Here is a 25719-nt window from a genome sequence, read left to right on the forward strand (position 1 = left end):
CGGGGATGCAGGGAAACAGTCGCGGCAGAGGATTGCGGAGCTCTGCCATTACTTTCAATTATTGAAAACAAGGGGAGATCGGGTAGCTTGATAGAACATGCTGTGATTTGTTTCCCGCATTGCATCGTGCTGGCATGTAGAAAAGAATCACTAATGTGAATTAACCCATTCAAAAGAATGGAGTTCGTATTTGTGCAAGATGTGTGTCTCGCAACGTACAAATCTCACGCGATTTTCATGGCAGGGTGAAGGCAGCCTTAGGTTAACTTCACATGTACGAGAGCAATATTGGGTTGTGAATCACATCCCACTGTCTCCCTCGCCATCCATGAGAAAGCCCGTGGATGTGAGGCGAATTCGTATGAAAACAGCCTCGCATCACTTCGGGGATGCAGGGAATCTCCCGCCATGGCTTTCAGAGCCACGGCAGAGGATCGCAGAGTTCTTCCATTGAAAACAATGGCCTCCTCTGTGGCCTTTTGTGCGCAAATACGCACTGATCTAGAGCATGCTGCGTTTTTTTTTCACGCCCACAAAAAAGAACAGTGAGAATGAACCCATTGAAAACAATGGGTTCTATTCTCTGCGTATTGCATGCACAGATTTGTGCAAACAATTCTGGGATGTATTAAGAGAAGCATAGAGTCTAAATCACGTGAGGTAATTATCCCCCTCTACTCTTCCTTAGGGCTAATGCCCACGGCCAGACTTCTGCCATGTTTTACGCGGCAGAAATCCACGGTGTTGCCCCACAGCTATTAGGTTCTATTGAACCTAATAACTCAATGTTCACACTGGAATTCCACAGCGCGAAAGAAAACGTGGCATGTCCTATTTGCCGCGGGAGTACGCGCGGCCGGCTTCCATTGAAGTCAATAGACGCAGGCCCTTACACTATAGCACAGTGGCAGTATCGTGTGCATACACATCCCCACCTTCCGAGTTATCTGACACTGCCGACACATCACGCACTATTCTGCACATGCGCCGGCTCTCCATGCAGGACACGTAAGGCGGATCCGGAGTGGTAAGTATAGGGGTTTTGGGGGCACCGTGGTGGACTCTGCCAGCGTAACTTTGCAGTCACAGCCGCGGGCATGTGGCCTTAGACCTCATCTGTCCAGTTCTGGTCATCCCACTTTAAAAAAAAGACAAATACAAACTGGAGCAAGTTCAGAGAAGAGTTACCAAGATGGTGAGCGGTCTGCAAATCATGTCCTATGAGGAACGGTTAAAGGATCTGGGAATGTTTAGCTTGCAAAAAAGAAGGCTGAGAGGAGACTTAATAGCGGTCTACAAATATCTGAAGGGCTGTCACAGTGCAGAGGGATCAGCCTTATTCTCATTTGTACATGGAAAGACTAAAAGCAATGGGACGAAACTGAAAGGGAGGAGACAAATTAGATATTAGAAAAACGTTCTGACAGTGAGAGTGATCAATGAGTGGAACAGGTTACCACGGGAGGTAGCGAGTTCTCCTTCAATAGAAGTGTTCAAACAGCGGTTGAACAGACATCTGTCTAGGGTGATTTAGTGGATCCTGCACTGAGCAGGGGGTTGTACACGATGACTCTGGAGGTCTCTTCTAACTCTACCAATCTATGATTTTGCACACGCAAATACGCCCATGTTAAGAAGCCCTAAATGAATACGGTATGTAAATTGGCATAAGTGGGAGCTTTGTACATATACTCAATAGACCTATGAATATATTTTAGGATATACAGATTCTATACAGCATGTGATCATGACACACAGGGGCATGTGGAGCTGCAAGTAGCTTTAGCATTGTGCTCAGTATGCCTCCATTTGTCAAGTATCATACGCCAACCTTCTCACCAAGTGCGGGCATGTTACGCTTACTGCTGTGTCATTTCCAGCAAATTAGGCAAATAAACTCAAAAACTCCAGCTAAAACAGGTAAAGGTTTACACAGTTCTAAGCCTCAGCTTGTTCCCTCATGACTGAAGGGTTTTCACAGCTCTCTGCACCACCCAATGTGAGAGATCACATTACTAATGTTTTATTTACTACGACAACAGGCAGTCCTTTCTTGCAGCGCTGCATTCAGGTACTACCAAAGTTGTAGAATATCGAGTTGTAAAGGAACACGCCAGACAAAACATACAGAGTGTTGTAATTAGTGCAAGGCCTAACACACCTTGAAAAGACTTGTGATTGCAGTTAAAACAGACTTTTATATTCTGCCACCAAGTATGCAAAGCGACCATGCTCAAGTCATGGAGGCAGGCTGACTGAGCACTGAGTCACACATCCTGCCATTCTGCACTCCCCTTCCACAGCTCCACTGCCACCCCTTGCTGCTAATGTCTGAGCAAGCAGCAGTAACATCCAGTGATTACCTTTACCCCAGCTAGAATGCGCATTGACAGTATTTAGGGAGGGGCAGTCTGCACAGGCTCAGCGTTCCTGCACTCACCCAAAATGCTCATGTATATGACCCCAGGCTAATTTCACAGGGACAAATATAAAGTTGTGCCCGAGATTCTCAGGTGCAACTCTGATTGAACAACACATGGACATCCCATCTGTGTGCTGTTCGATGCACAGGAGACAGCACACTGACATGCGCTATTCTAGTCTAAATAGGGCAAGAATAGGACATGCTGATTTTTTTTTTTCCCCCCTTCACTTGGGCTAGTCATCCGAGTAAAGAAAGCCCTTGTGCATACACCTATTCAAACGGATGGCTGCTATTTCTATCCAATTTACATCAAAAACCAAGTTCAGTCAGCACTTCCTACAAACACATGGTGGGTGCTTATTTACATCTACAGAAGGCTCCATCCACACGGGGCAGTGCGGTTGCAGTTAAAACCACACCTAAGAGTGATTTGTTAAACTTCTGTGTTTTGCCAGAGTTCTAGTAAAATGTGGCAAAAACCACTCAGTTTTAAAAATGCACTTTTTGGTGCGGTTTTCATTGCAACCGAACTGCCCTGTGTGAATGGAGCCTTAGGTTGCATTACTGCAGCAGATGGGCACAAACTGATGGAAGGGTGCACTGAGAACACCACATTTTTGAACATCACTTTCAGCCGCAGCGAAGGATCAGCAAGTGTTTCCTATTGTTTGCAGTTCCATTGAGAACAAAGGGCGACACGCTCTGAGGCATGCAAAAAGTTAGAACATGCCACGATTTGTTCAAAAGAAGGAGGTCCATATTAGTGTGAGATTTGTGCATCTCGACACACAAATGTCGAGGGATTTTCTCGGATATGTGAAAGCGGCCTAAGAGGGAATGGGGATCTTGTCATCCATCCAAACTTAGATAAAACTGTAAGGAAAGAGCACAGACTGCGAGCCTCAATGGGGCACAAGTGATGTACAGCGTTGCAGAATATGTATGCTCTATAAATGAGCCAGATAAAAAAAGTGTGGTTTTAAGAGTCATACTGCAGATTCTCTCCCCATCCCCCCCTCAAAATTTGTCATGGGGTAAAGCATCACAAACCAGATAGGTGTATCACATAATCGACACAAAAGCAAAATATGACACCGTAATGTGTTTATTGGTGGTGTCCAGTAGTCTCTGCCATTCACTGAATTGTAACTTCATAACAGTTTTATTTGCTTTCAGAAACCAACAATTACTAATTCTGTAACACATTTCTATCTGGACTGTATTAGTTTTGGAATGTCCTCTTTCTTGTAGTTGACCCGTGTGCAGTATCTGAAGCGTACATACCGGCCGTGCAGTAAAATACTACTGTGTGTAGTTGTGCTACTATTATGGACAGCGAATATGGCCCATGAAATTAATTAGTAAAGAAATACCCATCAGTTCTAGCAGTTCACACACTGCAAAGTTAGTGTGGGCTGTAGTACCGCTACTTACCTATGATAAAATAACACTAGTGCGAGCTCACCGGGGGAAGCTGCACTGAAAGAACACTAAACTAGCAAGAAATGGGAAAAACAGAAAAGAAAACCTGTGTAACTTTGTAGATGTCCTACAGCTATGTAACAGACAAAGAAAGGCTCAACTTTGGTGGTGTGTGCCCACCTTCAGCTGGGGTGTGACCAAGGGGCAGGCGTAGCAGGACTGGTCACCGTTACAAAAAGAGCAGGGGGAAGGTTCCTGCTACAGCAATCTGCCTTCCAGCTAGAAATAAAATACAGGCTAAGGGCTCATGCACATGAATGTATATGCAGTTCATGTGCCGTTCCTGTATTGCACAGACGGCACACGGACTCTCTTTAGCTAATTAGGCATTACAGATAGGCCTTTTTCACTTGGGGATTTCAGCATGCCCTACCTATTCTGGTTCATATCACAAACTAGAATCAGACATGCACTGTCCGTAGGTCTTACACGGTAGACGGATGTGTGCGAGAATGTCAGGTGCAACTCGCATACGCCCGTGTGCATGAACCCTTAGTCCTGATTAATTTTCCAAACCTTGCACAAGTAATAAGTCCAGATATGTAAAAAGGAGAAAAAAAATTGTTGCCTACAGGAATAAGTGTATCCCGTTATTAGCTTATGATAAAACATGAGGGATTAGAATAATGGAATGGGAGGCCATCATATTAAGTGCTAGAAGATTTTAGTTGTCCCCTTAGTTATAATGGCTGTGAGAAGTGTGTAAATCAGCATGTACAGACAAAAGCTGGAACCAAACTCAGGTATGTCCTCTTGTCTGGACACATTCTATGTGCACCGCTACATTCCAGATCATTAAGGTGTGTTTGTAACACTGCCAAAGTGGGAAAAGTTGAAGTGTTAAAACATAATATTCTTCTGGATGGTGGGGCAAGATAAGCTCAGAAAATGCAGCTTTTTTGGAAAGCATGGAATATGGAGGTTCACAGTAATTATTGCAGGTAAAGAAAAAGACGACCATGTCAGGAATCCAAGGGCACTCTGTAAACTTACCCAGAGAACTTAGGTAGCTGGGTGATAGTAAGTGCTTTGGGAATTGCAGGTAAGGTAATGCATAACCCCACAGTGCAGCAGATTTCAGCTTCTAGTGCCCATGTTATGGAACAAGACTTCAACTGTGTTCTGCTGACTAAAACAGCAATCTTGAACTTATGAGACAGCAGCTATCCGGGCATTCTGGACACAGTAGTTTAACACCAGGAAAGTCATAGGTTCCTGATCCCAGTGGTAATCTGTGGCACTGAGGCTGGGGTGGAACAATGTGCGGTGTGTAACAGAACATGCTGGAATAGCCAAACAGCAACAGAGACACCAAGGGAGAAATTTACTAAGCCCAGCAATTTCAAGGCCGGGCTTAGAATAATTTTCTCCTGTGCATGGTGAGCCTAGTACAACAGCCGCACGCCTCTTCATGTATTAAGCGCAGCTCTGTGCTCCTTCACAGGACTGTAGGCCTGATCCCAACCCGGTGTACATTTCTGGTGTAAATTATACATCGATCTGTTGGTCCGGGGCAGTGATGCCTCTCCCTGCCAGCCACGCCAACTTTTCAAAAACTGCTGGATCTAACGCGGAAGGTTGAAAAGTCGCAAGGTTTTGTGATTTTTTTTTTTATGCAAAAAAAAACTGGTGTAAAGTCTTCTTAAATGTCCCCTAAAGTGCTTTATCTAAGACCAGCTCTGCTACTCCATTGCTATTGGCACCGAGAGGATGTAGAGTGCAATGGTCCGAGTCATCAGTGGGCACTGGCCAGAGTAATCCTCTGCCGCAGCAGTGATTCCGTGTGAGGCTCATTCTGAGTGTCCATATCAGTACCAACAGCTCCAGAGTTGTCTGCGTCTCCAGGTAAACTGATGTCCAACTCGTCGTCATCCTCCTCTGTCATTCCTACAGTCCGAGGGGTTCGCCTTATACCTAAGAGAAAGATCACTGGTCAATTATATGCTACTAATAGATCTGATCTACTTTCATCACTTCTTGTCCAGTCCCAGTATGAAAAGAAAAGAAGAAACACCCAACTGGATAATCCCAATAATAACTATGGCTGGAAAATAAACTACCAGCCAGCAGCTGTTCAACTGGATAGAGGAACAGAACAGTGAATATACAACAATTATAGTGTTTGACCAACATGGTCATATCTACAACGGGCAAAGAAAAAGTTAAATTATTTTTTAATGCAATAGATTCATGCGAGAAGATTATGCATTATGATGATGGAAAAAGTTTGATACTTTTTTTTATATTGCTAATATGTGAAGCTGTTAAATAAAGACATTTGCAAAGTAAGCTTGTTTTTCTGTAAAGCTTGGTGCACGCTAACATCTCATTAAAACCCAGTGCTTAAGTCATAAGAAAGATAATCACAGAAACGAGATTAATTTCAACTCTAATATATAATAAAGTTATGTTTTATATAAAAAGGCGCTCAGTCAGCAATCAATTCCAACGCTGATGACAGTGCTCACCAGTAATTTCCACCATTAGCAATGACAGTACTAATCAGGTAATCTCCTGAGGATAGACAGAAGCAGGGGGCAACTGCAACTTTCAAATGCCTAGGCTTGCCCTACAGTATCCCTAAACGGGAGCACGCCAATAATGGACGACCGTGTACAGCAGCCTCCTACAGAACCCAAATACGCCCTTGCTTAGACCCAGTGGAAAATAGCAGGGCTCTTACCAGTGTCGTCTGAAGGGTCTTCTGTAGCGTTCTCACTTTGACCAACACTCTCGGTGTCTGCTGCCTCTTCTTGCTCTGAGAAGAAACACTTATGTTATGTCTAGGGGTAAACAGCCTATCAAATCCTGGCTGCACTCCTTGATTTCATTTCTCAGCGTACCCTACAAAATCATTACAACAGTTACGTGAAGTTACCAGAAGGCTTCAGTAAAAGCTCTGCTGGGCTGTATATAAACTACTGACGGCATTTACTTGGCTACAAAAACCACGGAGATCTCTGGACCAGGGTTGGCATCTCACGCAAGTAGGAGACTACCCATGTTATACAAGAACAGACCTCATGACGACACTTCAGGAACAATTCTGCCATCAAGTGACCACATATTAGACTTACAGTATGAGATACAGCAGGGTCAGCCAAATAGTAAGTGGTGGTAAACCTCACATTGGGGAGCAGCAGATATCAGACCTCTCCTTCACCCCTCACATCCAATCTCTGGCCCGAACATGCCACCTGCACCTCAGGAATATTGCATCACCCTCACACACAAAGCTCTCCATGGCACTGCGCCACCATACATCACCTCCCTTCTATCTATACACCACCCAGCCCGCACACTCCGATCAGCCAAAACATTGAGATTAAACGCCCCTCTAATTTGATCCTCGACTCCAGGACCTCTCCAGAGCAGCACCACTCCTCTGAATGCAGTACCCCAAAACATCCGGACAATCCCCCATGCACAGAACTTCAGATGCGCCTTAAAGACGCACCTCTTCAGGAAGGCGTACCAAATCTCCTGATCCAATCGCCCAGCCCCCACAGCATGCCCCTTCCTATGGTTCCCCATACCTTACACTTTGCCTGTTCTATACATCTTCTGCCCCTGTACCTTCCCATTACCACTCCTAGCCCCCATTCTGTTTCCCAATTAAATACCATACACAATTTTTGTACTGTTTTGTGTTCCTGATGCCTCCTCTCCTGCCCCTGTACCCCCTGAACCACCTCCACCTTGTCTCCCCCCAAATAATTGTATACGACATGTAATGGTCTCGTTTTGTGATCCCCTGTGCTTTGAAAGCGCTGCAGAATAAGCTGGCGCTATATAAACATTACTTATTGGCGAATCATAGAGGCTTGTGAGTATGGACCAGGGCTTCTAGCTGCTGCTAGAATCAATCACTGACAGCTAATACACATTATCACAGAACTGGATAGAGATTAGAGCTGAGCGAGCACGCTCGGATAATGCAGTTACTAGAGCGAGCATCGCTCTTCTCGAGTAACTGCATTCTCGTCCGAGGAGGCGTTTCCCAACTCCAGTCCTCACGCTCGCCCAACAGGTCATATTTTCAGGATTTCCTCAGTATTGCACAGGTGATGTAATTATTGTCAGTGCCTCAGACATTACCACAGGTGTTCTTACCATAGGATATCCTGAAAACATGACCTGTTGGCCGTCCCTGAGGACTGGAGTTGGGAAACACTGCCCTAGTAAATATCATAAAGCTGGCATTGGCGCATTATTCAGAAGGAACAGGTTGCCTCACCTGACTGAGGAGCTCTCCCCGTTTCGGTGCTGCCTTGCCCCCTAGTGTCAGCCTACAGAGGAGACAAGTCATGTAGTTACATAGCCATCTTCAATCACTGTGCACCCCTACTATATAATGTGTTCCTCATACAAGTCCCCACTCACCCTTACACGAGATCTTCCAAATCCAAACTGCAGATAGCTGAGTAACACTAGGACACTCATGAAGACAAAGTTGCTAGTAATGCCAATTATAGCAGAGATGATTGGGTAATTGTACAGCAGGAACCTGCAAACAGACCACAGATAACAGGAAGTCAGCCAGTGATTGCAGAAGCCCAAAACTTAGGAGCAACACAGAAGAGCGCTGCAGTGCATGCAAATGTAGATAAAATGCTCATCGAAACAAGAAAAGACAAAGATTAAAAAAAAAAAAAAAAAAAGTTTCTTAACTCCTTCCAGTCGCAGCCACTTTGGGCAGGACCCTCAAACATCGCTTAGGGCACTTAAATGCCACTGTCAGAATTGACAGCAGCATTTAAAGGGTTAGCAGCGTCGATGAGCGGCACAACTTATCGAAGCTGTTGTAAGCGTGTACCTGTTGTAAGAGACAGCCGGCACCCGCATCGTATGAAGCGGGATCCACCCGCGATCCCCCTTTATACATACCCCGAAACTGCAGGACATAACTGTACGGCCCGTAGCTTTAAGGGGTTAAAGATTTGATTTTAATTACATATGAAATGGGAAAGAACATAGCAGTTAGCTGAATGCACCTTTTGGATTAATGTTTTCACCACTTTGATAGACACGTGCTGCGCTGCCACCCAGTGGTTTTAATCAGTTGGTTCATTTTTTACTATGATTTTTTTTCCAGTAAATGTTAGAAGTTTTATGGTTGATGGAGAAAAATGGACGATTTTTCACTGCCCAATGGTAACTTTGCTGCTAGAGAGTATTGTATGCAGTACATTGGCCTGGTCAGGGATTGAATGGGCAGGGTTAGCGCCAATCCTGGCTGTTGTAGGTGGGCAATAGCACTATAACACAGCTGACACCTGCAGTGCATGGAGCAAGCTCAGCTCCTTCCATGTATGTCCTGACTGCAATTAACACTTCTGAGAGATTTGCAGTTAGCATTACGGGTACGGCACACTGCTGGAGAAGCCACATAATGTCATTAATTCCCTACTGTTGTACCCCTGTGGCACAACTCAGTGTTCATACATTTATTCACACTAAGACTTCCATCTTTGGGATGAAATAAAGAGTAGTTGTATTTTTCTCCACCATTCTAAACATTCCCCTACATACAACACACCGTATATTCCGACGTATAAGACAACCTTTTAACCCTGAAAAAAACTGCTCTGCAGTCGGGGGTCTTATGCACCAAGTGTACAGTTGTTCGAAAAAATAAATCAATAAATTAAAAAAAAAAAAAAAAAAATGAATACTCACCTCCCGCGGCACTGCTGCATTGTGTCTCTCCCCCATGCACACCAGCAGAGCATTGCTTTCTGCAAGTGGGGCTTGAAATCCCCGCCTCCAGAAAGCTAATGCTCTGATTGGCTGACGCCGCCTGAGTTAGCCAATGAAAGCTGGCACTGCATTAGCCAATCACAGCCATTTAATGACATCATTGAATGGCTGTGTTTGGCTAACTCAGGCGGCATCAGCCAATGAAAGCTGGCGCTGTGTTAGCCAATCACAGCCATGCAAACCCACTTGCAGAAAGCAATGCTCTGCCAGCGCGCACGGAGGAGCGAGAACATGCAGCAACGCCGCTGGTAAGTATTCATTTTTTCCCCCCCCCACACTGTATTCCCAGCATATAAGACAAAACGTCGGGGGTCGTCTTATACGCGCCGTCGTATTATATGCCAGAATATACGGTACATGTCTTGGGGATACATGTGCGATATGAGAATTAAATCCAAATACAACTTACCTGAGACCAGTAAAATGTGCATGGACCCGGAGCTCGGCACTGTATATCTGGATGTGGACGCTCTGTATCTGTATTACTGCCCCCGTGGTAGGGACATACTGCAAAGACAGCAGTTCAAAAAATGGTAAAGAAAAACAAATGATACAAAATGGGAGTGTAATATTATAGAATAAGCAGGATAAAACGTAAACTGGGTTAATCCCTTCCCACTGCAGCCGGTTTTGGCCTTTCTGACAAGGCCCCGTTTTTCAAATCTGAGATCTGTCACTATAACAGGTAATAACTTTGAGATGTTTTTCTACTTATGCTTTTTCATGATATATTTTATTTTATTTTATGTTTATGGTGAATTTTGGTTGGTACATTTTGCGACCATTTATTAAAAATCCTAGTTTGAAGAAAAGTTTTGAAAAAATTTCTGTTTAAGGGCTTATTCAGACGAATGTATCGGCCGGGTATTCATGCGAGAGGGATCTCCCTCTCTCCCGCCCGCTCCCCCCCCCCACAACTCACCGGTCACCCACGCCGGCCCCCGAATCTTTAGAGACAAGTGGGAAGATACTCAGCTAAGGCACTACTCGATCGAGTAACGTGCCTTAGCGAGTATACTCGCTCATCTGTATTCTTGATCAACCACAATACTGACATTACTTTTCGGAATCAGTTCCCTTTTGTGGTATAATTGATAAATTATTCTTATACGGCAGGTCAGTGGGGTTGAGGAACATTGTGCGAAATTTGTGCTTTGTGAGATGCACAAATCTCGCAGGAATATGAACCCCACACACACGGCGACTAGGCTCTGGATGCCCTCGACAGACCACTGGTAGAGTACATTGCCCAACAGGCATGAAGCGTTCTAAGTGTTTTGTTGTCCGCCATCCAGAGACAGGTGGAACCATCATTAGAGGCCTCTATGTCCATCAGAACCATTTCCAGGTGCTTGGATGAAGGACATTTGTCTCACGGTGAACATTACATGTACTGCCTTTACTACCCACCATCACTTCCATTTGCAGTAGTGTCATGAACAATAAAAAAACTGGACTGCTACAGCGTGGACCCGGGTTGTCTTTAGTGATGAATCCAGGTTTAGTTTGGGCACTGATGAAGAGCATGTTTATATCTGGAGACCATGGGGCAAGCGCCTGAATCCTGCCTTTGCTGTGGAGCGGCACACAGCCCCCACTGCTGGTGCGATGGTCTGGGAGGGGGGGGGGCATCACATATGACGTTCGGTCACCCCTAGTAGTGGTATGAGGGACAATGACAGCTCAGCGATATGTTCAGTACATCCTGCAGACACATGTGTTCCTCTCATGGCGGCTTTCAGCAGGACAATGCCCGACCGCGCACACAAGGGGGTCACAAGAATGCCTCCACAACATTGTCACACTTCCATGGCTGCCTGGTCACCAGCTTCATCGCCAATAGAACATGTATGGGACCATCTGGGATGCCAACTTTAACAGCCTATGAGATTACACGATCTAGAAGCTCAGTTACAGCAAATGTGGACTAAAATGCCTCTGGATACCATACAGAACCTGTATGTCTCCATGCCTGCCCGTATCACATCTTGCATCCAAGTTAGAGGTGGCCCAACAGGATACAAGACCTTCCATGCCCACGCATGCATGGAAGAAAAGTGCACCACAAAATTAAGACTGTTGCATTTTTTCTATACTACAGCAGGAGCTAGCAGATAAACAAAACTTATATAGCACCACATGTATGATGTGCAGTGTCTTTATTTTTTTTTCTTTTTTCAATACCACACCCTTGTTTTCCGCATGGCATTGTACGGCTTGAGTATTTGATCAGATAGGCCAACCTCTTCCAAGTACCTATTGCAGTCAAAAAATGTGATCTATCTATTGGAGTGCCCATGCGGGTTAAGATATGTGGGGAGGACGAAGAATGTTCTTCGCGAAAGGTTAAACCAACACCGGAGCAATATCCGTAAGGGATACACCAAACACAGTATATCTCGCCACTTTCTTAATAATCATAATAAAGATACTGTAGGATTGCCTGTTACACCTATCGAATGTATTAACGAAAGGTCTGTACAATAATTGCGAGAGAAAGATGTTTTGGATTTTTAGGCTAAATACGCTCATCCCCAATGGTCTTAATGAGATTTTGGAAAAACTTTGAGTAGTGGAGGTATATTAATATATGTAGGTTTTTATAAGATGGTTTTAAACACACACACACACACATTATATATATATATATATATATATATATATATATATATATATATATATATATATATATATATATATATATATATATATATATATTCTTTTGAAAGGGGCTTTTTGTAAGAATATCTTTTTTGAAAAAATATTTTATCCCTATTTATATTATATTGTATTTATATATAAAGAAAATATGTTTTTCATTCATGTATTTATTTAATAGTATTATTCAGGTATATATATATATATATATATATATATATACATACATACACACACACACACACACGTTTTAATTGTTCTCCTTTATTATGATATCATATATATATATATATATATATATATATATATATATATATATATATATATATATATATATATATATATATATATATATATATATATATATATATATATAGTTATTTTTAGATTGATATATATAGCTTCTGCATAGGAGGCAAATTAGGGTGAGGACCGATGTGCATCTGTTGAATTTTTAGTAAAACGAATGTTAGGCACTTTTTTCTTGATATGGATATTTCAGCTGTTTGATAAAATTGCTTCTAATTGTGTTTTAGGCTAGAAGCACATATTGGATGACAATATACAGGGCACAATAGTGCAGTATACGATCTGGCCGGCTCCAAACTCCTCCCCGCATAAGGGGAAGCGTCTAACGTGATGACGTCATTGCGCTGTGTGCCCTAGCGTAACGTCATGACGCGGGACGCAGAGCGGACGTCAGAGGGCGCCGGAGTTAGAGGCAGCCATGGATCCTCATCAGGAAAGGTAATATGCAGATACTATATAAAGTGATGTTGTTGTATGATTTGTATGTACTTGATAAAGTCTCAGTGACGAAACGCGTTGTACGGAATAAACGGAGGTTGTATCTATTATAGACACCAGAGGTTATTTTCCTTAAGGAGCGCAGTTCTTTTTTTCTTATTTACTTTCAATGCTCACTATAAGGACATTCCTCTTGTCCTGCTCTCACCCCTTCTGAGAATTTGCCCAAGCAGCGACTTAGAAAAAAACAGAAAAGCCTCCATAACAGTGCCATATACTGTAAACGAGGCTCTGCATTATGGGAATACTGGTCCAGTAGTGGGGGCAACAATTCCTATACAATTCTTCCTGTAATTCCCAGGGAGGGAGGTTATTCTGCGTGCTCAAATCTGGTGTCATTCCCTTCATAAATCCTGAATTTATGGGTTACCCTGATGTGCTTTCGTACAGCGTGTACATTTTAACGCCATACCGTGCCCTCCTACTGGGCAGGTACTAGCGGATTTAAGCCTCCCTTTGAAATGTACCAGGGATTCGTCTACAGAAATATTTTCTCTGGCGTGTACGCATAATTGGGGTCCTCACTGGATGGGCACTGCGTATCGTCATTGAAACACTTTCTTTACATCGCCATGCGGAACATTGGGGTGTAGTATAAGATATTCATGTTCTAGTGTGTCCCAATACTCGGCTTCTTTACTAAGCCCCATACATAATACAATACCCCAAATTTTGTGATCTCTGATGCATCCACAGGGGTCCATTTGAGGGGTTTTGCATAACTGCAGTTGGAGTCTTCTGGGCATATAGATTAGTTACAGTCACTGACACACTGATCACACTTTACTAACTACACCTACACTACCTACACTACCACTGCTATAGGTTTTTTCTTTTTTGGACACCATTCTCTCCACAGCCCTGTCTCACCAACCACCAATAACACACTTTCGTGGTTGGAGAGAGAGAGAGCTAACATTGTAAATAGCGCAAACTCTGGCTGCTACACTCTGATTGGTCAGTCACAGTGACCTCTGGGGCAGGACTGTTGTGATTGGCCCTTCAGCAGCAGGTAGTGATAGGCTGCTAATTACATGTTAGCAGCGATCACTACAGTATCGCCACAATTGCCACCGCACATGGTGTAAGTTTACGTCCTGTTGCGCTAAGTACCACATTAAGTCCTATAGTAGCGTTAATGGGTTATGATGATGGCAGGTCATGGGACCAATTAATTCAGCAGCATTGTGATACCTGCTTTGGAGTCGGCACAGGGAAATGTGGTTACTGTGGAGGAGTCTCCCTGATCCGTTTAGGTCATTCAACCATGCTAGCTGACATTTCTGGTGAAGCACCGTCTTCCATTTCAAGTGGCAACCCCGCGCTATGTAAGCAAGACCATACACTCTGCCATATGCTATACGGGACGTCTTTTTACAGTTGCTGCATTGGACCACTATATGCAATGTTTATTTAGCAGCCCTCATGCTGTTGCCACGCTCTACTGACTGACTTGTCCTATTACATGGGACGGATTGATGGACCTCTAACGTAGGATCATAGCAGGGACCATATCATAGAGATTCCAAGGAGCCGTTTTCAGGGCAATCGCTCCACTTTTCATCTTGGGTAGGACATATCAGCTGGAAGGGTTTATCCGGTATTGTGGTCCTTTCCCTCCCACTGTCTGCCTATGAAAACTTTCTTTCTAGGAGGTGCAACTTTAATGATACAACCTCACTGACACTACAGGAACGGGTAAGACCATTCCAATTCTATGGGGTACTGTTTATGTCCTAGCAACATATTTGCCTCTTATGTATGTACGCACACCACTTGTGTTCCGAGTTTGCTGCCATGTACTTTTAATGATTTCGTAAGAGTTACGTTTTGACTTTACCAATGATTCACCTTTTCCTTGTCACACATTTGTTCATCCCACAAGAGGGCTTGAATATGTCATACTTTGATCACCTAGATAATACACTGTATTACATAAGTGCTACAGTGTATTATCTGTCACATTCTCATGACTGACAGTACAGCCTATTACTGTCATTGAGGACACTGACCCCCAACAGGCCACCGTTTATGGCAGACCCAGAGGTCAGGATTTGACCTTGGGTTAATGTGGCCACCATTAGCACCCTGTGATCAGATCACAGAAGTGGGGATGGCCGAGGGAAAAAAGGAAGCCCTCTCCCTCTCCAAACCCTCTAGATGCCGCTGTCTGTATTGACAGCTATATTGAAGAGGATAAATCACCGAGATCACCGCTGTGCCGTTCATTTAGAGCGCATGTCGGGAAGGGGTTAAAGGAGTATTCTCACAAAGGACATTTATCATCCATAGGACAGGTACAAAATATACAGTCACTAAAACAGGGGCCCCAGGTACGTGAGGAGGCGTTTAAATGGAGCAGCAGTCCAGCGCTAGGAGTCCCAGTGGTTATATATTTTTTACCCAACCTGTAGATGGGTACCAAGCGGCCATTGTGAGAAACCCATTTAAGTGCCATCAACATCTACAAGATAGTCAGCATTAAGAACAAACATTAAAACTTCAGCTGATCTACAGAACAAAAACTTCTTTAACAAAACCAACCGAATCTTCTCGATATTCAGAGTGCAGCTCAACTTCCAGAGTTTGCTTCTGCTCAGAGAGCCCCGAGAGCAACAGAGGGAGGGAGGCCAGAGTCTCCAATGTCTTCAGGAGGTGGGATTTGTAGTGCAGCATTGCCTGGTGAGATACAACAGGGTTACAAGGAGGACAAGACAAAAGGAGGTCACTGGAGGAAAGGAAGTAACTTCAGTAACTCACAGATCGAGCCGTGTAGGAAATCTCTTTTCCCCCTCGCGTGTAACACACCATTGAAACCATGAACATCCCAAGGTTTCGGTTGACTGTAGATTCAGGCACAAGAAGCTCTAGGGTTATACGATATGGCTGCCCATACATAAGTATCTAATGGAGAGAATAGAGTGAAGAATAAAGGTGGCTTCACAGGTAGCAACTTTTTGGAAAATAGTCTTGTAGAGTTTGATGCTCTTTGTTGAGCCAGAAGTGGATTAAAAAGAACAGAAAAAGATACATTATATAGTCTGATACTATCCACTCAGTACTGATAACGCCAGACTGTGTAGGGAAAGGTACTATTAACCCCTTAAGGACATGGCCTGATAAGGAAGCAACAACATGCCACGATCTACATAGATTTCGGCAGGGAAGGGGTTAACAGCGGGGTCCGCTGTTCTGATGCATCCCCACTGCTGCAGTGAGAGACTATCGGTGACAGCAGCCTCCCGCTGCCGGATCTCTTCTGATCTCGTGCTATCCCCAGGGCGTAACTGTACATCCTGTTGCGGTAAGTCCCACCCTGCCCGGACACACAGTTACGCCCTGTGGCGTTAAGGGAAATAGGACCCAGTTTTATGAATATTCAGGAGAAATAAAAGGCCCCGTGCAGAGTTCTAATATATGGTACTCCAGAACAGCGATCCCATCGAGATTACAATTATTTATTAGAACAGACGAGGCATGAGAGGAGACGGGGCTTCGGTAATCAGTTTCTTGATGAAACCAATTATTGCTTTAGCATCGTCACAACTTCAGCAGCAGCGGTAATCAATTGTAGCCTTCCTTTGTTTAAAGCAGGCGAAGGAATTCCAAAAACATGTCACTGTAAATTAACCCCTTCCCTCCCCATGACGTAAGGGTACGTCATTTTGCAGGAAGTACCCCGCTCCTGTGAAGTACCCTTACGTCACAGGGATAGCGCGAGATCATAGCAGATCTCGCGCTATCCCGCAGCGGGAGCCGTTGATCGCGGCAGGGAAAGGGTTCACAGAGGGAGTGTGCTCCCTCTGTGACTTCAGCCGGCTCTTGCGATAACATCTTGAGACCCCGGCTGGTTGCTAGGGCAACAGGACGCCATATCGGCGTTCTGTATTGCCATTGCCTAAGATCGCTATAGTAAGCAATAAGGCATGGCAGGAGAGAAGTCCTGCCATGCCTTATCGTAGTGATCATTAGTGCTGCAGTAAAAGTCCCTCAGAGGGAAACAGATTGTGTAAAAATAAGGAGCTAAATAAAGTACAAAAAATAAAAGTGTAAAAAAAAAAAAAAGTTAAAAAAACCTTTATGCTTTCTCATATTAGCATTAAAAAAAAATCCCACAATTTGGTATTGATGCGTCTGTAACGACGCGTACAATAAACTGAACACGCTTTTTGACCTGCACGGCGAAAAGCATTGAAAAAAAAAAAACGCTAAAAAACTGAGGGAAAATGCTAATTTTTAGCATTTTGCCTCCCAAAAAACGTAATAAAAAAAAATAAATAAATAAATGTATGTACCCCAAAATGGTACCAATAAAAACTACAGCTCGTCTCGCAAAAACTAGGCCCTCAGAGCTCCGTCCATGGAAAAATTAAAAAAAAAAAGTTATAGGACTTTGAATGCAGTGAGTTTAGAAAAAAATAATCCCCCCCCTCCCCCCCCCAAAAAAAGGGTTTTTATTGTGGAAAAATCTAAGAAAAAAAAAAATAAAAGAATTTTGGTATCGTTGTAACCGTACCGACCCACAGAAAAAATTTAGTGTATCATTTGTGCTGCATAATTAAAGCTTTAAAAAATAAATAAAAAAAACTATGGCAGAATTGATGCGTTTTCTCTCCCTACGATCATTAAAAAAAAAAAATAATAATAATAAGAGTTTTACAATATAGTCTATGTACCCAAAAACGGTACCAATAAAACTACAGTTCGTCATGCAGAAAACAAGCCCTTATATGACCGCGTCGACGGAAAAATAAAAAAAGAAAGTTCTGGCTGTTGAAAAATGGAGGTGAAAAAAAAAATACCAAAAATCATTTGGTCCTCAACGCCAAAATAGGCCATGTACTTAAGGGGTTAACAGATTTTCTGCTTGGAAATGTGCAACTACACAGCAGACGGTTTACAGTGCTTAAAATAAAGTGGGACACGTGTATTACGGTTTGCACACCAGTACAGGAGGTCGTAATTTAGGTGCACGATGCAAAATTGCAACTTTTTGGACTTTTACACCGAGCGTTACCACCTTCTCAAAAAAAAAAAAAAAAAAAGGGCATAGCATCAGGGTTCTTGGCTGAGCATGGTCCGGCACATCTACATTATGTGATGTAAATTACAGCCGGGAGCCAGACAAGCTTTAGAGTAGGTCTAGGTTTCAATCAGGAGGTGCCGCCAGATGCAATACTTCTTTCTATTAAGAGGCACAAGCCTCTCAACACATTTGCCGCCCTGAGCTCGGTGCATAGTTTACACTGGTGTCTGAAATGCTTCCCCAATGGGTGTAGTGAGACTTAGCCTAACTCGCAGGTCAAGGGCCGTTTACACCGCATGATTATTACGCAAAATTCATTCAAAGGAATGAAAGTGCACGATAACCGTTATGTCTAAATACGCAGCCATCGTGCGCTCTTCATTTACTGTTAGTTTGTCGCTCACTTACAACCAGCATAAGAATCATCGCTGGCTCGCTCACTTGCGTTTAAAGGCTCCCCGTTCAGTTCTTCACATAGAATGAAGCGACAAGGGAGCGAATCCTAGCGATGATCAGCCTGGCTAGACGTTCTGCACGAGTGCGAACAACTAGCGGCGACGGGACTCGCTCATGCAGATTGTTTAGACAGTTCTTCCATGTAAGTTAGGCTTTACCCTACGTAGACGCTCACCCGGTCACGGCTATTCCTCAAAAGAGACACATTAGCTGTGGGGAAGGAGCACAGGACTCCAGGTGAGGGGCTGCAGGTGGAGCTGAAAAAGGAAAAAAAGACAAGTTAGAATGCTTCAGACACGAAGAGAAACTGTCAGCAAATAGGATTACGACTGCCACCGAATCCCGTACACAATAGTCTGCAGTGATCACTACCCGCAGCAACCAAGGTAAGAGGTCTGCTAATGAACCACCATATTGCTATAGGCGATCTACTATAGAGGACCATTTATCCTGAAAGGTCAGTGAGTGGCGGGGCACAAAGGTCCGTACTGCAGCTCTCATATAGAAGCCAGGCCTCGCTTCTGATTATACTGAGCATAGCTCAGAGGAAAACTGAAAATGGAGCGCAATGGAACTACATTCTAGTTCCTCACAGGATCCAGGCGGTCACTGTAAGCAGCAGATGGCGGGGCTACGGGAGTCATCACTTCTAGACAACTTGAATGTATGCTGCGACAACACAGGCCTCCTTCCATGCCGACATCACCTGCCGTACAGAAGTCAGGAGGCAGCTTGCTTCAAAGTCGTCTACATGAAAAGTATGTTCTACCTGACAAATGTTCAGTAGGGGCGAATGCTTACTTTAATACTGCAGTAGCTAGAATAAAACTGACTTTTTATTGGGGAGCGGTTTAGCAGTAACTTCATGAATAACCCCCCACCCCACCCCAAAAATAAAAAAATAAATGTACAGAAGAACAAAGAATTGTGTTATCTTTCAAAGTACATGTAACAATAGAAGAAAAAAACATGACACAAACACTACAACATGGTAAACACAATTTAAAGAGCACCTGCACTCTCAGAACAATACTTTTCACATGTCAGAAGTATTGATTAATGGGGTCCCGCTGATCACTAGAACAAGGGGGGGCAGCAGCGCTCACCCGAGGGCTGTGCCCGGCTTGGTTATGTTCGCTCGTTTTCAGCTCCTTCCCGCAGCTGATGACCATCTCAGAAGTGTATAGAAACTTGTATTTACACTGAACGATAACATTCAGATTCCTGCTGGATGTGCAAGTCTAAATGATTTATCGACCCGTGTAAAAGGGCCCTTAATGAAGAATGCCTAAGTGAAGTGCAAGAAACAAAGATGCATGCTCCTTAAAAAATATGGGTTTGTAAGGGTATTGTTTCTCCTTGAGGAGAGAACCTAGAAGGTGTGAGGAGACTTAAAGGGGTTGTCCCGCGAAACAAAGTGGGGGTATACACTTCTGTATGGCCATATTAATGCACTTTGTAATGTACATTGTGCATTAATTATGAGCCATACAGAAGTTATTCACTTACCTGTTCCGTTGCTGGCGTCCCCGTCTCCATGATGCTGTCTAATCTTCAGCGATTAGACGCGCTTGCGCAGTCCGGTCTTCTCCCTTCTGAATGGGGCCGCTCGTGCCAGAGAGCAGCTCCTCGTAGCTCCGCCCCCGTCACGTGTGCCGATTCCAGCCAATCAGGAGGCTGGAATCGGCAATGGACCGCACAGAAGACCTGCGGTCCACCGAGGGTGAAGATCCCAGCGGCCATCTTCACAAGGTAAGTAAGAAGTCACCGGAGCGCGGGGATTCGGGTAAGTACTACCCGGTTTGTTTTTTTTATCCCTGCATCGGGTTTGTCTCGCGCCGAACGGGGGGGGCTATTGAAAAAAAAAAAAACCTGTTTCGGCGCGCGACAACCCCTTTAAGGCCATCCCTGGTCCTTTGGGAAGATGGAACGATAACTCTGCAGCACCACCTACTGGAAGGCAGCATTCCTGCAAGTCAGCATCAGAGTTTTTAGACAAGTCTTATAACTGACTGGGAACTGAAAGCCAAGCCACAATACCATACACAGACAGCTGTTTCTGGGTTTTTGCCCCTCATCAATGTGCAGGCAAAAACCCTGAAACGGCTGTCTTAAAGGAGATGTCTCGAGGAAGCAGTTAAATTTTTTTTTTGCCCAGTCCCCCCCATTAAGTACACATTACTAAGCCCCCCTGTAAATGACATTTCTAGCTGGTTTGTACTTACCGTTCCAGCGTTTCAGCAACTTATAAAGTTTTCTCAAGATGGCCGCCGGCTCTTTCCCCGTCGCTCGCTGCAGCCCGACGTGCGCGCTCCCGAGACGCCGCCAGCTGTGTCTCCATGGCAACCGGACGCATCGCAGCCGCCGACCAGACGCCCCGCAGCCGCCGACCAGACGCCCACCGCCAGGCAGCAGGTAAGGCGCTAGCCCCCGGCTCCCCAGCGCTAGACCCTCAGCCCAGGTGAAGGCCCCGGAGCCCAGCGCTAGGTTCCGGAGCCCAGCGCTAGTTCCCCCGGCCTAGCGGCAGCCCCCCCCGGCCTAGCGGCAGCCCCCCCCCGGCCTAGCGGCAGCCCCCCCCGGCCTAGCGCTAGTTCCCCCATCACAGCGGCAGCCCCCCCCGGCCTAGCGACAGCCCCCCCATCGCAGCGGCAGCCCCCCCCGGCCTAGCGACAGCCCCCCCGGCCTAGCGCTAGTTCCCCCATCACAGCGGCAGCCCCCCCCGGCGCAGCGGCAGCCCCCCCATCGCAGCGACAGCCCCCCCGGCCTAGCGCTAGTTCCCCCATCGCAGCGACAGCCCCCCCCCCCCCGGCGCAGCGCTAGTTCCCCCGGCGCAGCGCTAGTTCCCCCCCGACCCATCACTTACCTGGGACGCTTCTCGGGGCTGCTGGGCTGGGCTGGGCTTCTCCGCTGGGCAGCTCCAGTTTCTGCACCTTCCTCTAACAGAGGAAGGTGCAGAATGGCCGCTGCAGCGCGCTCCCGAGCAGTGACAGCTCGTCTGCGCATGCGCAGAAGAGCTGTAGCGGGGAGCACACTGAAGCGGCTCGTGCTGAATAGAGAAGACCGGACTGCGCAAGCGCGTCTAAAAAAGCAAGCTGCCAGCGAATTTAGACGGAACCATGGAGACGGGGACGCTAGCAACGGAGCAGGTAAGTGGAATAACTTCTGTATGGCTCATATTTAATGCACAATGTACATTACAAAGTGCATTAATATGGCCATACGGAAGTGTATAACCCCACTTGGTTTCGCGAGACCACCCCTTTAAGTATTGTATTCTGGCTTGGCATTCAATTCCCAGTCATTGTTATAAGGGTTGCCTAAAGAGTCTGACGCTGACTTGCAGGAATGCTGCCTTCCAATAGGTGGTGCTGCAGAGGTATTGTCCCATCTTCCCCATTTTCTTAAGTCTGCTGCAGGTCTGGCCAGCCCATGCAGCAGACTGAAATCTAGGTTAGCTATGAGCGGATATAGATTTCCACTATGATTTAAACTAGTTTATTGCGTAAATTATACTAAGTCTGGCAGACAGCAGGAGTCTATGCCCTTTTTGCTAAGCCCGGTCCACTTAAAGAAGAGTGACGAATGGGTGAGAAAGGGCCAAACAAAATTGCACCTTTTTAAATACCAGAAAACTGGCAAAAAAGGTTAAGCCAGTTTCCCGTATCGTTTTGGCATACATTATTTTCATTACACCTTACTATTGTAGCTTGCATCGGCACAGATAAGTCACATGAACAGTAAGTCAGCTAGGAGTTACAAAGCCATACATACCTGTATTGGTAATGCACCGGAGTGGAAAACTTGACAGTAGGCATATAGGAATAGTAAAAGCTGCCATAGAGGAAGACCGATACCCAGAGGAGTAACAGGAGGACACAAAACAAAATCCCAGTCTGGAGAAGCAGCCGACGAGTCCGCAGGAACAAGACTAAGCACATGTCTTCTGCCCACAGAAGCAGAGGAGGCGACACTCCGTGGGACATAATGAGGTCTTTACTACAGAAGCCTGAGAATTATAGTGGATAGTAAAGCGCTGTGCGGGCGCCAACTAGTGATTAGTAAGTGAATGTATCACTAGTGTAACAGGCTCTACTGCAAATACCCACACAATAGATGGCATGCAGGCAGCAGGCTGTAGATATGAGCATCTGGAAGACCATGCTGGTAAGAGGTACATGCGTGGTATATGTGTGTATAGAAGAGGGCACAGTCATTGTGATGGGAGGATAATCCTGTACAGCTAGATGCACATCGCTGCCGGGGCAGGCCTGCAAGTCACATGACTACTGGGATACAGAACTGGGTAAGAGAGGACAGAGTATAAGGGGAAGGCTGGGCACGAAGAGGAGGCAGCAGTGGTCGGAGGGCGATGCCAGTCTGTGCAGAGGTTAAAAAAAGAACAAAATGAAAGATACCAGTTAGCAATACTTTTACTAAGTGATGAAATTCTAAGTTCACATCTGAACAGCATTTGACAGTATAGGGGCAGATTTACTAATCCTTTCTTGGAAGAACATCCATCACCGGCGCCGTCACCCCCTTACCAGCACCAAAGATTAGTAGGAAGGCGACGGGTTCCCTTTAAATTTGTGTAAATTCCCTTTCAAGTCTGCATCCCAGTCCCTTTAAGCCCACAACATGAGGCGGCCCAAATACAGCGGCCATAGCCAGACATCCAGGCCGGAGGCTCCCTCACTGATGCAGCACTGCTTCCATCCAAAAGCAGGGCAGCTGAGCGGAAAGTGTGCAGACCCCATTATAGTCAATGAGGGTCCGCCCGGCGCTATTCGACTACAGAAGGAGACGGAACCATTTGGCAGCGGGGATTCCTCTTTCTTCCTCCCCGAACGGAGAGGAAAAGCAGAACTCCCAGTGCAGGTGTGAAAGTGCCCTAAGCTAGACCACAGGTGCGCCAATTGATAATGTCCCTCTAACCTACTGACCCCCCAATATCTGCATAAGGGGGCACTGACGTGGGCAGTTGTCTTGTGCAATTTCTGTGGAATGCAAGATACTTGGTAAAATAACCCGTTATTATAAGTGACTATTGGCAGGTACGATTTTTATCTTGCATCACATCCTATTTTTTGGGGCAATTCCGTTTTATCCCATTCATCCCTATGGGAGAAAAAAAAAAATAGAAATTATCGCACTGCGCTGACTTGTACGAGCCAATCCAATAAGATTATTTTTTGCTACCATTGGAAATAATGGGAGATTTTTCCGTGCATGAAAATCACAGTAGAGCAGTGCAGTTTTTTTCCGTACAGCGCATCGCACTCGCTTAGGAAGTTGTGGATATTACAATATCCAACCGAGTTTCTCGGACCAATATTGCACCCGCTCACGTGTACGCGTCCTGAGGGTGAGTTCGCGTATCGCAGAGCTGCAGTGGATTTCCCAACGTGCTGCAGTACACGGTCAGCGAACGGGATTTAACAAGCGCAATTCTCTTACAGTGGAAAAAAAATCTGCAACAGAACAGAGCAACGATGCGGACTTTGAATATCGCAGCACGCTCAATTTACTGCAGAAATTAGCAAAAAAGAACCGCGGCACTCACTGGACCCCGCCAGAAAAGAAAACTTGGGGGGGGGGGGGGACAGAGAGAAATTCAAAAGGTTTCCTTCTCTGTAGCGAAAAATATTCATGCAAAGCCAGCAACGGGGCTATGGACCTAAGCCCCTTCCACGATCCCAATACTATAGCAAAGCTGTGCAGCATGTAGTGATGCGAAAAAAGGCTTCTTGATTAAAGGAGCATATTTTATTGTTCCACAGTTTGAAAAGAGGCGACAAACTAGTGAAAACACTGTACGGAACATGAAGTCTGAACCGTGTTTTCACTAGTTTGTCGCCTCTTTTAAAACTGTGGAACAATAAAATATGCTCCTTTAATCAAGAAGCTTTTTTTCGCATCACTACATGCTGCACAGCTTTGCTATAGTATTGGGTCCATTTACTGCAGAAACGTTGCAGATTTTCACCACGGAATGCATTCCTTGCCATGCGGCGAGTGAACTCCATGGCGAAACCAGCACCAAAATCCGGACACAGATTTTCTAACAGATTTTCTCTAATCTGCGCATTTCCGTACGCCGCGCTCAGACTGCATGTCGCCCGCTACAGAAGACGTTACCCACAGGCTGCATTCACATGGGGGAGTGCAATATAATCAGGCCGAGAAACTAAACCTTATATCTCGCAAATTAGTGGGAAGTGCCAGTGATACAATCTCCAGGACCACAACTGGAGGGGCACCTTAATAAATATCCACAAATGGCCAAACAGCCCCAAAGAGAAGGCGCCTCACTAAGTCCTACATTGCTGCCAGGCACCACGGTGCACTTACGTACAAGTACGGCCGCTGCACGCACTATAGTACTACATGTGACACTTACCGCCCGCTGCACACAGCCAGCATCCACCGCACCGCCAGGCTCACCTCTTCCCTACTGCATCTCGCCACGCCCACACGCCGCAGCTCAGCCAATTAACGAGCTAAATGCAGGTAACCAATCACAGCGCGTATTTCCCATCTCCCCACGCTGACAAGATGAAAGACAGGATGTGATTGGCTGCTCTCCGCTTGGGGGGGTATGACCTCCTGGAGTGCGGCCGCCACAGCTGGTCCTGTGGTAGAGTGCGCAGTGTAAAGGTTACGAGTGAACCTCGTTGCGCTCGTTACCATGGAGACCGTCCATACGGGCGCAGTATAATTCGCCGGTTTCCGAAAATCTGTGTTTAACCAGGATTAGCGCCAAAGTCCGCAGTTGATTTTAGCATCCACAGCGCCCCCTCCTCACACGGCAGCTTCTAGGAAGTGTAGCAGCGCTGCACTCACTAGAGGCCGCCGCGTCCGGGGTGAAAGGAGCGCCGTATCTGTCTGTAATAAGCGCAGGCACGCAAACGATTTGGAATCAAAATACGTTCCTTCTGCGGAAGCGCTGCGGGATCTTCTCCCCGTGGGCATATTAGCCTATCACTCCCCACGACTGCACGAGGCAACCTAAACAACCAATCACCGTGAAGCAGCCAAACCAAATAACCAATCACCGGGAATGAGTGAATCCAAACAACCAATCAGGTTGCGAATGGTGTGCACT

At 45.5% G+C, this 25719-nt stretch overlaps 1 protein-coding gene across 2 annotated transcripts; it reads right to left on the reverse strand.

Moving 5' to 3' along the window:
- Positions 1-3512: 3512 nt before the first annotated feature.
- Positions 3513-25507, reverse strand: BSCL2 (BSCL2 lipid droplet biogenesis associated, seipin). 2 transcript variants are annotated; one of them, XM_066582844.1, is made up of 10 exons: positions 25015-25488; positions 22386-22991; positions 18790-18871; positions 15893-16036; positions 15677-15811; positions 10077-10174; positions 8291-8414; positions 8145-8196; positions 6591-6665; positions 3513-5821 (listed from the first exon to the last, which is right to left on the reverse strand). In XM_066582844.1, the coding sequence occupies exons 2-10, from the start codon at positions 22595-22597 to the stop codon at positions 5643-5645; spliced, it is 1101 nt and encodes a 366-aa protein (XP_066438941.1). In that variant the 5' UTR covers positions 22598-22991; positions 25015-25488; the 3' UTR covers positions 3513-5642. The 2 variants fall into 2 exon arrangements, with proteins under 2 accessions (XP_066438941.1, XP_066438942.1); XM_066582845.1 differs by lacking the exon at positions 6591-6665 and having other exon boundaries at positions 25015-25507.
- Positions 25508-25719: the final 212 nt, after the last annotated feature.

Source organism: Eleutherodactylus coqui, chromosome 11 (assembly GCF_035609145.1).
Source record: "Eleutherodactylus coqui strain aEleCoq1 chromosome 11, aEleCoq1.hap1, whole genome shotgun sequence".
NCBI classification, from domain to species: Eukaryota; Metazoa; Chordata; class Amphibia; order Anura; family Eleutherodactylidae; genus Eleutherodactylus; species Eleutherodactylus coqui.